The sequence below is a fragment of the Haliotis rubra genome, unplaced genomic scaffold (assembly GCF_003918875.1).
Source record: "Haliotis rubra isolate DU_JTF1 unplaced genomic scaffold, ASM391887v1 Scf105, whole genome shotgun sequence".
Taxonomy (NCBI): Eukaryota; Metazoa; Mollusca; class Gastropoda; order Lepetellida; family Haliotidae; genus Haliotis; species Haliotis rubra.
In genome coordinates this window covers 618,901-635,861 of record NW_025764948.1, presented here as the reverse complement: position 1 = coordinate 635,861, position 16,961 = coordinate 618,901, and the positions used below count along the sequence as shown (strand labels likewise).

The 16,961-nt window shown below is 43.0% G+C and overlaps 1 protein-coding gene across 1 annotated transcript in view; it reads right to left on the bottom strand.

Annotated features, from left to right (window-relative positions):
• Nucleotides 1-16,961, bottom strand: part of LOC124275833 (calponin homology domain-containing protein DDB_G0272472-like) — an 84,309-nt gene that overhangs the window by 58,281 nt on the left and 9,067 nt on the right. The window contains exons 3-6 of the mRNA XM_046711517.1: nt 14,398-14,587; nt 11,557-11,665; nt 1,868-1,965; nt 790-869 (exon numbers count right to left, since the gene is read on the bottom strand). Coding sequence (XP_046567473.1) covers nt 790-869; nt 1,868-1,965; nt 11,557-11,665; nt 14,398-14,587 — 477 coding nt within the window. The remainder of the gene's footprint in view (nt 1-789; nt 870-1,867; nt 1,966-11,556; nt 11,666-14,397; nt 14,588-16,961) is intronic.

The following is a 16,961-nucleotide window of genomic DNA, read 5'->3' as shown; positions in this document are numbered from 1 at the left end:
ACCCCAAAAGTTTGTCTGTCATGTGGGATACAACCACACTCCATGACACTACCATACACATACTGATGACGGTCAAGAATTATTATTAATAATAATAATAGTGGATATTTGTAAAGCGCCAGTGTCCACCCACTCATGCATGCTCATGGCGCATTAAAACTATTTACAATAGAAGGGAAAATGTCAATTATAGCCTTTAGTAAAAAGGAATGTCTTTAGGTCCTTCTTAAAAGAGTATTACCCTGGTATACCAACATTTTCTAGTATCTGTGATAAAAGAATGTGGGCAGCTTTTGTGTATTTTGTGTCATAATGCATAAACAAGCAGTCTGTGTGGTAATAATTGTTGACATATCTATTTATTAGTTGACTTCAATATGTAAGTCTTTCCTTCATAGGTTTGGTTTGGTTATTGTTATACGCCGCACTCAGCAATATTCCAGCTATATGGCGGCGGTCTGTAAATAATCAAGTCTGGACCAGACAATCCAGTGATCAACATAATAAGCATCAATCATCGCATATCCATCATCTACATATATACCTACGTAAACATGATAAATATTGACATCAATTCTTAATTCCCTTGAGGTAGCTGACTGTACACAGTTGATCATACATCAATGTCTTCTGATTGTCTTCAATTAATACAAAACAGTTTTAATGTTCAGTACACCCTGTGACAGTGTTGCTACTGTAGGGTATAAAGTGCTGCATGGGGGGAATGTTCTGTCTCCAGAACCACAAATTAACTGCCAACAAGAACACTACTGAGATGACTTCACTCACTGTTTGACAAACACTTTCCGATCAATCTGTTTGGCACCTTGATCTCTTGACAAACTCAAACCTATTCTCTTTTTCGTTCTCTGAAAAATACAAATGATCCCTATATATGACATGTACAGCGTTGCAACAACTTGTCTTTATTCTACATGCTAACAATGTCCCAGATTCTACAGAAGTTGGGTATCTGAGTAGCCAAATGGATACATACATGTCGCTGTAGAAGGATGTTTGATCAGAACAAATGAAAAATTAAATGTTTATCAGTTGTTTATAGTTCTATAAATCTAGTGATACCATTTATAAACTAGTCATTGATGTACCTCTATCATCAATTACGAAGGTGGGTGGGCTGACACAGGATGGTGGGTGGACTGACAGGATGGAGGGTTGACTGACACAGGATGGTGGGTGGACTGACAGGATGGAGGGTTGACTGACACAGGATGGTGGGTGGACTGACAGGATGGAGGGTGGGCTGACACAGGATGGTGGGTGGACTGACAGGATGGAGGGTGGACTGACACAGGATGGTGGGTGGACTGACAGGATGGAGGGTGGGCTGACACAGGATGGGGTGGACTGACACAGGATAGGGTGGGCTGACAATGAGTGAGGGATTGGACCGACATAGAACGAAAGGTGGTATGACACAGGTCCAGGTGGACTGACACAGGATGGAAGGTGGACTGACACAGGATGGTGGGTGGACTGACACAGGATAGTGGGTGGACTGATTGGATGGAGGGTGGACAGACACAGGATAGGGTGGACTGACAATGAGTAAGGGATTGGACCGACATAGAACGGAAGGTGGAAAGACACAGCTTCAGGTGAACTGACACAGGATGGTGGGTGGACTGACACAGTATGGTGGGTGGACTGACACAGAGCGAGGGATTGGACCGACATAGAACGGAAGGTGGAATGATGTAGAACCTGGACTGACATTGAGTGGAAGGTGACAGGCATTAGGGTAGAGGGTGGACAGACACAGGATGGAGACGGATGGACATGAGGGTAGAGGGTGGACAGACACAGGAAGGAGACCGATGGACATGAGGGTAGAGGGTGGACTCACCTCTTCCTTCTTGTGAGTATGGTCTTGGGATATTTTGGTTAACTTCTCCAAAGCATGATTTAACTTCTTGTCCTCAGCCAGACGTTTCTTGTTGATTGCTGTAACAGATATGTCATTGTTTAGTTACCTGTCTTTGTGAAAGGAAAAGATAAAGGAGGGGCTCTGCTACAGCAAACTTGCCATTTCCAACATGAAAGATATTGATAATGACATTGTCTTTTGCCCCATTGATGGAAGAAAATTGACAAATCACTAGGAAACTCCTGAAATGAAAATTCTTTAGATTTTAAGTCAAACACAAGTTTTTCACCTTCAGGTATGTGAAGGTGAAGATGTGCTGTCACTAACTTGGTACAGAACTGAAGTCTAAAGATTTCACAGACTTTCAGCATTGTTAAGCGATCAGCTTAATTATTTTTTCTCAAAATAGTTCTATCAAAGAGTGTTAATTATGAAATTACTTGAAAACACCATCCCAAAACATCTGGTGTCTGGATCCCAGTCTACGTCTAGATGTTATAATTAGTGACTTGTGAGAAATTGAGACCCTGTTTGTGTGCAATGAGGGTAATGAAATACTAGAGTGACTGATATCCTTAAGTTTGAGTCAGCAGACAAGTCAGACTTAAACCTAACTTGTTGGGACTGACAACTGCACACCTTTCAACCCACCCATCATTTGTGGAAGACTCGCAATTCCATGATTGTGCATGTCTCTAGACATAACAGACTACTTCTCTTCCAAAACTGCATTTTTCAATTATTTAAAATTTGCCATCATTGTCCTGAAGAATAAAACAAAGGACAGCTTGTGGTTGATTACAAAAGTCTGAAAGCAAGTTTTCCAATTAAATCTGTATGTAATCGTCCATCTCTGCGTAACACATGGAGCATTTGGTTCCACATGATTATCAACCAAAACTGCTCAGCATTTCTTAAAAAATGATTTCAAAAATTATAATCATGGTGTTCGGATTAAAAATATAGATTGACTTTATTATGCCAACCAAATGCCCTGCCTATACAACACCTGGATCGACTTTGAAAAAGAAGAGATATGTTTGCAAGTATCCAGAAACCTGAAGGGAAGGTCTTCTCTTCCTTGCTCAAGGGAAACAGGACACATGAGTCCTTAATTACAACATGTTGTCAGGAGCATATTATTACTTGATGCAACACATTAACAGTGAAAGACAATCTCAGGTTGCAATGGCGAGTTCATCCTTACGATCAATAACATCATTAAGGCTTCAGGAAAACCCAGTTGCATACCAAGTGATGGTACTATCAGAACCTGTCTGTGATGGTGGTTGCAGAACTCAACTTATATTTAGTTTCACAGACCTTTCACTTAGAGGGTGCGGGGTGTTTCTGGACCATGAAACTGCTGAATAGTGTGGAAATACAACAGTGATGATGATCATAAAGAATGGCCTTCCCTGCATGTGCCTGTGTACAATCTCTAATCATCAGAGAAATAGTTTGAGGCCACTTACAGATGTTTTGAGCAAGTAAATGTTTAAGCATTTATTATTAAATTTAACTAACATTCATCATTAACAAACTGTGATAACCAAAATCATATGAAACCTATGCAACAGCATGGAAATACATTAAACAGAAAATGTATTATTCCAATATTGATGTGTTTCTATAAGTGATTTTAAATTGTTGTTTTAAAATATTTCTGTGCTCTTAATGAATTACTGTAATATCTGTAAATCGTATTGATATAATTAAATAGCTGTGTGTGTTCATTTTGCACATATAAATTACAAATAATGGGGAAAACTGCCAATTGTTTTGAAATTTGTTTTGACTTTGATTGTGAGTTAATTCAACAGAACTACACCACAACTAATTGCCCTTGTAATCTACTAACAGAGGCCATGACCTTGACTGGAAGAGCCTGATAGCCTATTGTTCTGACAGTGTAAATGTGATGGTTGGACATGCCTCTGGCTGTCAAGAATTAGGGAGAAGCGGCCAGCAGTGGTTGACCTTGGCTGTAACGCAAACTGGCATACGTGGTGATGAAGTCACAGAACAGTAAGGTACCCTTAGTGATTAACGTGTCCGTTCACACTGAATACTCGAGTTCGAATCCCAACATGGGTTCAATATGTGAAACCCATTTCTGTTGTCCCCTGCCATGATATTGCTGGAATATTGGTAAAATCTGCATAAGACCATACTCACTCACTGGTGATCAAGTCGGCTATCAAAAAACTCTCTGGTCAAAATGGTAACATGACTGGTAGTATTTCAATAATTATTTGTATATGTTAAAATATTCTTGTGAAACAGTGACTTTTATAAAACAGAAGTATTAACAATAATAAGACACTGTCGTCAGATTGTCTAGGAGTTGAAAAACTGAAAAATAGTATTATCTCAGTTTTCACAGTTTGCAGTACGAAGATTACAGTGTTTTACAATTCCTCTCAGGAGGTTTAGGATGAAGCCCACTCAGGACGGCTCAGCTGATCCTGGAACAGTGGCCAGACATTTCTTCCAATCACTCTAACATGCATGAAGTTGTATTTCCTGATAAAGTCAACGTTTGGGAGAAATGAAATTATCTGATGATAAAACTGGATGAGATGAGCAGTGATCAATGATAATTTAATAAATTTTGACTGATTTAACGTCATTAATTAGCTACAATTACACAATGTACGCAGATGAAGTGAAGGTGTGCGTCATGCTCACACACATGCAGAATCTGCTGGGGTAGTATCTGACAATGTTTGTCGAGAGTCAGATCATAAACCACTAACTAAAGACGAATTCACCGAACAGGAGAACAAGTTTTTTTGAAGATCTTGATTTGATCAACAGATCAACGGAGCAAGATCATCATTATACAATGTTCTGACATATGAGGCATACACAATGATTACAGCCATTAAACTTGGTTGCCCTTTATTAAAAACTCTACAGTGCACCTGATGAAGGAGTAAGAATATACCCTGAAATGTCCTATTCCTAAGAGTACTATGATGAAATCCATAAACGCCCTGATTTTGTGTACCACTTCCAAATGCCATTGTATACTGTGTATATTTTAGAAATATAAGACTGTTCTACCAGGTTACATTCTCACAATGATCAAGAAGCCTACATTTGGTAATGCAGTCCTATAAAATACTTGCTGGATCAACCTTGACCCTGGATGGCACCAACAGATTGAAGCATCTCCCTGCCCTGGACATCAAGTGCCAGGTTCAAACTCTGACACTGCTGACACTCAGATGTTCGAGTCAACCATGAAGAAGGTAAAGACAAACAGGAGATCCGAGCTGGGCAATTCCACCATTTGTGCTGCTCTGCTGATTTGCAAAGTGAATTGTAGGAACTGTGCTACTGCTCCTAATGCAATAGAATTCAGTAGAATTAGGAGAACTTTAAGTAAACCTAATTATACAACACAACTTAGACACTGAAATCTCTAAATAAACATCTGTTGTTGTTTATTAGATTTTTAAATACATCTAATCCAACGTGATATGACACTTTTTCTGAGCCTCATTAAACTTGTGAATTATCCGCTTCAAGTGTTATTGTCACTTTATAAAAAACTGACCCATTTTAAAAGCCAAAAATTGCCATGTTGACAGGTCTGGAATTGTCCCAAGCATAGCCCTTCTGTAAGAGACACTCAATGTGAAAGTCCAAGTAAAAGTGAGTGAGTGAGTGGTTGTGTCAACATGGAGACAGAACTGTTTCAGAGCAGTTTTAGCTTTATTGTTCCTCTCTCCTTGAATGCTGCAGAAGCAAGGCAGCTGTCCAGACAATGTATTCCTATGATATCTATAATGGTAAAAGCCACAAAGTTGGGCTCGCCAACAAGTTTATCAGAGATGGTGATATAAAAGTGACAGTGTGTTTGATGAGGGGACAGTAAGTGTCCCTGTAGCCTGCCACAATGGGGTAGCACCCTGCTGACCTGCACTGAAAAATCGTAGGTCAACAATGTCCACTCACAAAAAGGTCACATGGGTCATAACAATATTTCTGAAGTCCCATCTACTAAATTTTTAATCATCGTCCAGATAGTGTACTGTGAAACTGGCATTATGCGGGACCAGTAGAGAATGGCTTGCAAGACAGAGCTGGACTGCTAGGAGTTGGTCACAGGAAGAACATGTCACATTTACACAATTCATCTCCCATCAAGAGGAGGGGTTTTGATTGACAATGACTTAATTACCTTGCCCTTGTTTGCCTGATTACAGAGTTAATCGCCAGGTAAACATTAATATAAGGATTGCTAACATGCTAATCCCTGATCTGATCTGATGATCTGACAGCCACTCAGGGGTTGAATTTTTTTTCAAAACTCCACTGGACACAGGTCCAGTAAACTTTCAAAATCCACTTGACCAAATATTAATTTCACTTGACCACAATTAACAATTTGGTTTCTTTTGCAAATAATCTTTATCAATTGGTAGCAACTGCATTTTGTTTCATCATCAAAATACATATATCAAAACATTTCAGTAGTTTGGCACTACGGTACCACGGTAAAGTTTAATGTGGATATTTACTTGACCGACCGTAGAATTCCACACGACCCGGGCAATGGTATTTTTCAACCCCTGCCATGCTGTATGTAGAGATGTGACTTGGACAATTAGTACCAAGAATAAGATTTTTATAAAAAAATGTGTCCATAGAAGAAAGGGTAAGATTCAAATGGAGCGGAGTAAAATGGTAAATTGCTGAGGCAATCTGTTATGAATTGACAACCTCTTTATTACAATAGATACTAACACTGTTAGTGTTATCAAGCAAGTGATCACTTGCTTGATAACGGTGCTAGTATCAAGTCAGCGATACTGATTTACTACAGATCTACCATTAGGTAAAACATGTCGTCCACAAGGGATTGTCACCAGTCATACGACTGGGTTCCAGCTTTATGGGATGCAGTGGGGGATTCAGGTCCAAGAAACATATCACTTTGAGAAACTTACAAACCAGTGATCTTAATCACAGTTAACATGGGATTACAACCCATGATCTTGACATTACCAGGTCACTATCAATCAGGTGACATCTGAGTGTCACATTATACATAATTAAATCTTAATTACAGTAATGACTTCTTAAACAACATTCCAAGTAAATTTCTTCTTCCCCTACTATTAACTTAATGATCAGATGAATTTTAATGATCAATTATTTTAAGTTAGTTCCAGCCTGTTGCAGATCAGTGAGCATCTCTCCAGGGGAGAGGGCATCATGTAGAGCAGAGACTATATGTTCTCCGGGATGAGAACAGGTGCTCATCACAGACGACATGGGGAAGTCTCCACACCTGTCATCGACATACTTCACAGGCTTTCACACACATGCAAATTGTCACCAACATCTCAAAAGTATGCATTAATTGACACTGACCTCGGACTACTACCATTAATATTCTGTTAATGTGAACTTAAGCATGAGCTCGTATTTTTCACATTTGCACATAGAATTCATTAAGCAAATAGTCTGAGGTCTGTAATGCTTCCTCCCACTGTCTGGGTGTGGGGTGTGGGGAAACACATGTTCAGACAAGCTGTGATGAAGGAGAGCACCTAGCTGGTAGAACACTGACAAGTTGTGAGGCAACCATTAAGTAATAGAAAAACCTGAGTAAATCAATGTCTTCTCTCCTTCACATCACAACAGGGGTGTTGTTTATGTTGACAAACATCACAAGGGTTAAATTGCAGGTGTTAGTAGTTTTCATGCACCTGAGAATTTGTTGCAATCCTCTCATGAATAGTAATCAGCCGCTCATGTCCGTCCTGGAGGACAGGAGACACAGGTTATGCAGGTATGTGGGGGAAGGGGGTGTACTATTGGGGGCAGGAAATGGGGTCTGTTGGAGGGGACACTTAAAGGAGCACTTCTTGGGACATCAAGTGGGTCATTCATTGTGAGAACTGAATTACATTGGGTAGTCCATGGGACAGGGAGAGAGCACTGAGTTGAAACAAAAAACTGGGAATTGCAGTTTCAGGATGATGGACAATATTTGGGTGACGGAACATGTTGAACTATTTCGGGCACAGAACATGGGCCACTTTCCCATTTTGGAAATAACATCGGGCACAATGTGTGGGAAAGACAACAAGGGAACTTGAAGGGAAGGAGAAAGGGGAAGGACAAAACATAGGGCACAGTATGGTCAAAGAAAAAGGGGCACTCTTTTGGGAACGGAAAATAGGGCTCTTCGATAATGTTTAGGATCAGAACATGGTGCAATGTAAGGGGGGACACAACATGGGGCACTGTGGAGGGAATGTACATTGGTCACTGTATGTGGGACAACATGGGGCACATGGGGTGGGGGGTGGCAGCAGAACATGGGGAACTGTGTAGCGAACAGAACATAGGGCACTGTGTGTGGAACTGAACTTGGGGCACAGTGTGTAGGGGACAGAACATGGGGCACTGGCTGGGGGACAGAACATGGAGCACTGGGGGGGACAGAACATGAGACACTATGTGGAGGACAGAACATGGGGCACTGTGTGGGCAGAACATGAGACACTGTGTGGGCAGAACATGGGGCACTGTGTGTAGGGAACAGAACATAGAGCACTGTGTGTGGAACTGAACTTGGGGCACAGTGTGTAGGGGACAGAACATGGGGCACTGTGTGGGACAGAACATGGGGCACTGGGGTGGGGAAAGACAGAACATGGGGCACTGTGTGTGGAACAGAACTTGGGGCACTGAGTGTGGAACAGAACATGGGGCACTGGGGGGACAACATGGGGCACTGGGGGGAGACAGAACATGGAGCACTGTGTGGAGGACAGAACATGAGGCACTGTGTGGGGCAGAACATGGGGCACTTGGTGGAGGGAGGGGACAGAACATGGGGCACTGTGTGGAGGACAGAACATGGGGCACTGTGCGGGGCAGAACATGGGGCACTGTGTGTGGGCGCAGTACATTGGGCACTGAGTGTGACGGACAGAACATGGGGCACTGTGTGGAGGACAGAACATGAGGCACTGTGTGGGGCAGAACATGGGGCACTTGGTGGAGGGAGGGACAGAACATGGGGCACTGTGTGTGTGGGGACAGAACATGGGGCACTGTGGGGGGACAGAACATGGGGCACTGTGTGGGACAGAACATGGGGCACTGGGGTGGGGAAAAGACAGAACATGGGGCACTGTGTGGAACAGAACTTGGGGCACTGAGTGTGGAACAGAACATGGGGCACTGGGGGACAACATTGGGCACTGGGGGAGACAGAACATGGAGCACTGTGTGGAGGACAGAACATGAGGCACTGAGTGGGGCAGAACATGGGGCACTTGGTGGAGGGAGGGACAGAACATGGGGCACTGTGTGGAGAGGGCCGGAACATGGGGCACTGTGTGTAGGGGACAGAACATGGGGCACTGTGGGGGGGACAGAACATGGGGCACTGCGTGGGGGAAACATAACATGGGGCACTGTGGAGGACAGAACATGAGACACTGTGGAGGACAGAACATGGGGCACTATGTGGGGACAGAACATGGGGCACTGGGGGGGTGTGTAGAACATGGGGCACTGTGTGTGGGACAGAACATTGGGCACTTAGTGTGGGGGGGGCAGAACATGGGGCACTGTGTGGAGGACAGAACATGAGACACTGTGTGGAGGACAGAACATGGGGGCACTATGTGGGGGCAGAACATGGGGGCACTGGGGGGTAGAACATGGGGCACTGGGGGCAGAGAACATTGGGCACTTAGTGTGGGGTGGGGGGACAGAACATGGGGCACTGTGTGGAGGACAGAACATGGGGCACTGTGTGGAACGAACTTTGGGCACTGTGTGTAGAAAGAACTTTGGGCACTGTGTGTAGGGGACAGAACATGGGGCACTGTGTGTGGGGGGCAGAACATGGGGCACTGTGTGTGGGGGCAGAACATGGGGCACTGAGTGTGGGACAGAACATGGGGCACTGTGTGGAGGACAGAACATGGGGCACTGAGTGTGGGACAGAACATGGGGCTCTATGTGTGGGGGTACAGAACATGGGGCACTGTGTGTGGTACAGAACATGGGGCACTGAGTGTGGGACAGAACATGGGTCTCTGTGTGGTGGGGTAGAACATGTTGGCAGCTCATGATGAACGCCAAGGGGAAGATGGAATTTTCATATGGAATAAACTTCTTTCTTTGTTACCTGCATGATCATAACATGAACTCATGACCAGTGCACAAACAGATATTTTATGAGAGCTTCACAATAATTTCAGCTTATACATTTAATTGCCAATCTGCTCTTTATCATGAAAGAAACCTATAAACAAATAGAACTACATCAAGCAATAATTACTTTCAAATGATCAAATGCACGTGAGGAACTCAATTAACGACAGTTTACTGAATGCACATACCATCCCTAACATTATCTGCAATAAAACATGCATAGACCTCAAGATTCAGGTATCATAATTTCCCTACAACTATAACTAATAAACTAACAAAATCTTATCATGACTCTGTTGAAATAGACAGGTTATTTTTCATCAAACTACAGAAATTTAGAGTTATTTCAACCTACCCAGGGGTTCAAAATTTTCTTAAAAAGTAACTTGTCCTGACTAATTTTCCACTTGCCCTGATTTTATGAAATAATCATGATGATGTAATTATGAAAGAATAAATCAACATGGTATTTGATGCTAATGTTTACTGGACTATTTATTGAAAAGTGATAAATAACAAAGAAAGATAACTCTACTTCATTATCATTGCAAAATTTAATAGCTACATTTTGAGCAGATATGAATTTAAATCCAAGTTTATTTGCAGTTTGAAACCATAAGTGGAATTATCTAGTAGCCCATTTTTGAACCCCTGCTACCTAAGCCAAAACTTTATTGCTATATCTGAATGTGTATTATAGTATACAAGATACCTGGAACACAAGCACCCCAACAAGGATACAAAAACATTTTTATCGTCTAAGGAGATGCAATAACAATGAGACAACTGTGTTTTCCATATGCACCATGATGGATTTTCTTTGTAACTTTATCTCGTGAGTTTCATTTGTTTTTCCTAATGAGTAATGCCATGACAGAGCAGCACTCTGCTATTGTGGACACCGAATACCTAAGTGAGGTGACATGTTCAACCAGCTTGTGTCACCTTACAGCAGTCCAGTAGTACCACCTGACTGCCCTAACGACCCTCGGTAATCACTACCGCCACACATCGGCACCAGCCACAGCCACGGCACATCAGTCGAACTGCCGCCGCCTCTGTGACCGTGTCAGGTGTATAATCACCAACTACTCTGTTCCAGGGTTCCGGTGACAACTCCACATATGTCGTAATAACCACCTTGAGAGAGCTCAGAGCTTGGTTACTTAGTTCTCTGGGGTTACAGACATTTTGGACATACAAGAATAGAGAGTGTGTTATGGTGTGACTTTTAGTCAGTAATTAATGTGGAGGACTCTGGAATAGGAAAATATCGAAGCTACAACACAGCAGCCTGTAAATAATCCAGTCCATCAAAGACAAATACATTGAAGCAAGAGAAACATCTACTTTGTCCAAATACAAAGAAACACTGTCAATACCAGGTCATTATTGTTAACAGTTCTCACCATTTCAGCTGAATCCACAAAGTTATTCTGTGAAGAAACTAAGAAAGTGTTGTCAGTACTGACCATTTTCGAAGTCCCTGAGTGTGTGCCTGACTGAGCGATGGTTCTTGATGATGTCACCCTCCACCCTCTTCAGCTCCCTCTCCTCCTGCTTGTGCTGCCACATGTGGTCCTGGAAACACATGGACAGGTAGTGAGGACATGGCAGGGGACCATAACAGAAGTAGTGAGGGCATGGCAGGGGGACGGTAACAACCAAAACACATGTAGTGAGGACATGGTAGGGGACTATAACAGAAGTAGTGAGGACATGGCAGGGGGACGGTAACAACCAAAACACATGTAGTGAGGACATGGCAGGGGGACGGTAACAACCATAACACATGTAGTTAGAACATGGCAGGGGGGCGGTAACAACCATAACACAGGTAGTGAGGACATGGTAGGGGGACAGTCACAACCATAACACAGGAAGTGAGGACATGGTAGGGGGACGGTAACGACCATAACACAGGTAGTGAGGACAAGGCAGGGGGACGGTAACAACCAAAACACAGGTAGTGAGGACAAGGCAGGGGGACAGTCACAACCATAACACAGGTAGTGAGGACAAGGCAGGGGGACGGTAACAACCAAAACACAGGTAGTGAGGACATGGCAGGGGGACGGTAACGACCATAACACAGGCAGTGAGGACAAGGCAGGGGACAGTCACAACCAAAACACAGGTAGTGAGGACAAGGCAAGGGGACGGTAACAACCAAAACACAGGTAGTGAGGACATGGCAGGGGGACAGTCACAACCATAACACAGGCAGGGAGGACAAGGCAAGGGGACAGTCACAACCAAAACACAGGTAGTGAGGACAAGGCAGGGGGACAGTCACAACCATAACACAGGTAGTGAGGACAAGGCAGGGGGACGGTAACAACCAAAACACAGGTAGTGAGGACATGGCAGGGGGACGGTAACGACCATAACACAGGCAGTGAGGACAAGGCAAGGGGACAGTCGCAACCATAACACAGGTAGTGAGGACATGGCAGGGGGGTAACAATCATAACACAAGTAGTGAGGACATGGCAGTAACAACCATAACACAGGCAGTGAGGACAAGGCAGGGGACAGTCACAGCCATAACACAGGTGGTGAGGACAAGGCAGGGGGACAGTAGCAACCATAACACAGGCAGTGAGGACAAGGCAGGGGACAGTGCTGACCATAACACAGGCAGCAGTGAGGACAAGGCAGGGGACAGTAACGACCATAACACAGGCAGTGAGGACAAGGCAGGGGGACAGTAACAACCATAACACAGGCAGTGAGGACAAGGCAGGGGGACAGTCACAACCATAACACAGGCAGTGAGGACAAGGCAGGGGGGACAGTAACAACCATAACACAGGTAGTGAGGACATGGCAGGGGACAGTAACAACCATAACACAGGCAGTGAGGACAAGGCAGGGGACAGTCACAACCAAAACACAGGTAGTGAGGACAAGGCAGGGGACAGTAACAACCATAACACAGGTAGTGAGGACAAGGCAGGGGGACAGTAACGACCATAACACAGGTAGTGAGGACAAGGCAGGGGACAGTAACCACCATAACACAGGCAGTGAGGACAAGGCAACAGTCGAACCATAACACAGGTAGTGAGGACATGGCAGGGGGGCGGTAACAATCAAAACACAAGTAGTGAGGACATGGCAGGGGGACAGTCACAACCAAAACACAGGTAGTGAGGACATGGCAGGGGGACGGTAACAACCAAAACACAGGTAGTGAGGACATGGCAGGGGGACAGTCACAACCAAACCACAGGTAGTGAGGACATGGCAGGGGGACAGTAACGACCATAACACAGGCAGTGAGGACATAGCAGGGGGACAGTAACGACCATAACACAGGCAGTGAGGACAAGGCAGGGGGACAGTAACGACCATAACACAGGCAGTGAGGACATAGCAGGGGGACAGTAACAACCATAACACAGGCAGTGAGGACAAGGCAGGGGGACAGTAACGACCATAACACAGGCAGTGAGGACATAGCAGGGGGACAGTAACAACCATAACACAGGCAGTGAGGACATAGCAGGGGGACAGTAACAACCATAACACAGGCAGTGAGGACAAGGCAAGGGGACAGTAACGACCATAACACAGGCAGTGAGGACATAGCAGGGGGACAGTAACAACCATAACACAGGTAGTGAGGACATAGCAGGGGGACAGTAACAACCATAACACAGGCAGTGAGGACAAGGCAGGGGGACAGTAACGACCATAACACAGGCAGTGAGGACATAGCAGGGGGACGGTAACAACCAAAACACAGGTAGTGAGGACATGGCAGGGGGACAGTAACGACCAAATGACAGGTAAGGAGGACATGACATGGGGACAGTTACGACCAAAACACAGGTAGAAGACTTAATACAGCATTATCACACATCATTAAGCAAGCTTCAACCCAAACTCTATCCACAACATGTCAACACTTCATCATTTGGGACTGGATGTGTAACGATATGGCAATATAGTATTGTATCAAGATCAATTCTCACAATAATATACATTGACTCATTACTCCAGTATTGCAATACATATGATTCATTACAATACAAGTTATACTGATATGATTTCCTGGTTGGCTTTAATAGCAGAAGCTGCACAGTGCCCCCAAGATTATATGTTTCTCCTCTCCCCCTCTTTGCTATCTGACATTTGAAAAGAAACAATTCAGGATTGTCATTCACCTGCAAAAGGGATAGAATACAAACTTATGAAAATTAAAGTACTGCATCAGGATACAAATTGTATTGCATCTGTATCATTGAGATACGTATATCACACCCAAAGCTCTTACTGGGAGTTAACTAAAGTCAAGTTGGACTCACCTCGATCACCCTGATTCTTTTATCATAGTCCTTCTTGTCTCGCTCGACCCTGGATGTGAGGTTGACCACACTCGGCCGGTCGGAGTTGGACTGGGCGCGTTTCCGCAAGGGGTCATTCCGCAAAACGTAAGGGTGACCATACCGGGAGGAGTCCACGAAGCCATCTGGACCTACTTTCCTCTCCTGCTCTCTGCACAACAAAGTACAATAATGTGATGGGTAAACCATTTCACAGCATACGTTACATGTTCTGGAGGGAGGGCTTTGGCACGTTTAGAATGTTTTATTCATCATATCTTTTTTTGATATATATCATAGACTACAATTATCAGGCTGTGATTTTCTGATCTTCCTGAGGGCAGAGCTATAACATTTTCCTCACAATGCTTGATTGTATTCATGTCCAGGTTTAAACGCATTGATGTCATGGTTTCCACATGTTGAACCCACCTTTCCTGGTAATGTACAGTCAGTATTCCATAAATACAGCATTACAAGATTCAAAATGACAATGACGGATTGTAGCATTTTCAACTTCACATCCAGTACCTTGAGATATTTTTACAAGATGTGATATTCCTCACTCTAATAACCAAGTCTGACCACCCAATGCCTTCACTTGTTCCCCACGACAACTACAGCCTGCTGGGAAAGTGCCCTCATCCGGGAATTACCAAAGGGAAAAACATGGTTAACAGTGCTATAGTCTAGGGATGTCACGATACATAAGTTTCATGATTCGATACGTATCACGATACCTATTTTCGCAGCATTATGGCATAAATTTAGTTTCATTTTGAACATTAATACTTCATATTTTATAATTGTCCATGAAAACATCAACATTTTTTATTCTCAGAGATCAAAAAGTTCTAATTTCCCATCTTTGTGCATGAAAAATAATCATTTATGACTCGCATAACATAAAAAAAAACATGATACAATTGCAAAATGTAAATGATACACCAACATATTTAAACCGATACTTTCAAAACTAAATATCAATACAGCTTTGAATGTATCGATAATTGTATGGTCTTAGAAAATGTATCGATGCATCGATGTATTGTGGCATCCCTACTATAGTCTGTATGTGTCTTTCACTATGGTTAACTTGACATGCATTCAGAATTTCACGGGAACTCAAGGAACTTTCAAGTTTACATGTTATGCATAATTTCAAAAGTTCCAAAAGAAACTTTATTCACCAACACATACAATATATTGTAACATCTTATCAAAATTGGATGGTTGAAAATGGATGGTCTAATGCAAGCACAACTCAAAGAAACAATGGAATGCCCACAGCAAGGGGCATTTACATTGACTTGAACTAAACCTGTTGGTGTGATGTGTTGATTCTATAGCTACGTATGTGCAGTTACTTTGTGTGATTTACTAACAAGCACCAACATTCCTTTCTAGACACAACGTCAGAATCTGCAGGATTAAAGTATGAACATGTCTGCTGGTCTGGAAGACCCTGACAACTGAAGCCCTCATGTCCTCCTCTCACTCATGCTACACAGACTGAAAGGAGTTTAGGACATTGGACATAACTCAACAGAGTTGGAATCCAAGTATGAAGGTCCAGGAGCTGTGTCATAAACCTGATGTTAAACAATAAGACAGATGATGAACTACAATAAAATACTACAGCCAAAGTTCCAAATTCTTGGTATTATGTCAATGTCAGGAAATATTGTAAAGTAAAAAACATCTCACGCTTGATCTTATCACATAACTTCTTTTCAAAACATTCCTCATGATGACATATATTGTTCAGAGCCAATGTCACTCAAAAGTAATCTGTGCAAACATCTAAAATCTATAAACCAGCTTAATGCACAGCATAATTCCTAAAATATACCTGGGGATTCAAGAAGTTCTATTTCACTGACATGGAATAGGGGCCAACTTCAAGTTTATAACTACTTACTACCTTGTTATGTTCTTGTTTCCTCACTTACAATCCAAATAAAACACATAAACACCCCTGTGAACACCTTGTCGCACAATGGAGAAAAACATGTGTACCCTTGTAATCCTGGTAATAAACACAAACCTGAAGGCCTCCAGCACTCTCTGAAGTTTTATCAGTGTTTACAGGTTCTACCCTGGCTATGTCCATGTGACAACTACCTGACTGGCCAAGTGGACAACTATACACAAACATGCCTGAACAACGGAGCTAACACAGTACAAGTAAAGGGTGATAACATGTTGTGGTTCCTGCAGGTCACTGACTTGATCTTGTCAGTTTTGATAAATTTTGTTGTTATCCATTAAAACTACATTTGTTCCTTGAGACTTCTGAAAATATCCCTCTGAAATGAACAGTGAACCACAACAGATTATTTTAGGCCTATACTTGTGTTGGAATTGTTGTGGAATTGTTGGTGTACCCAAAATATCCAGGGATTGAACTGAAAAAACAGATGCATATATCACACATCATGACAATAACGATATGAGCATAAGGAATCGTATCACAATACTTGGATTAAACTGATAAACTCAGGGGTGGAAATAAGTTTAAAATTGCTAGTGTACTCCGGTACAGT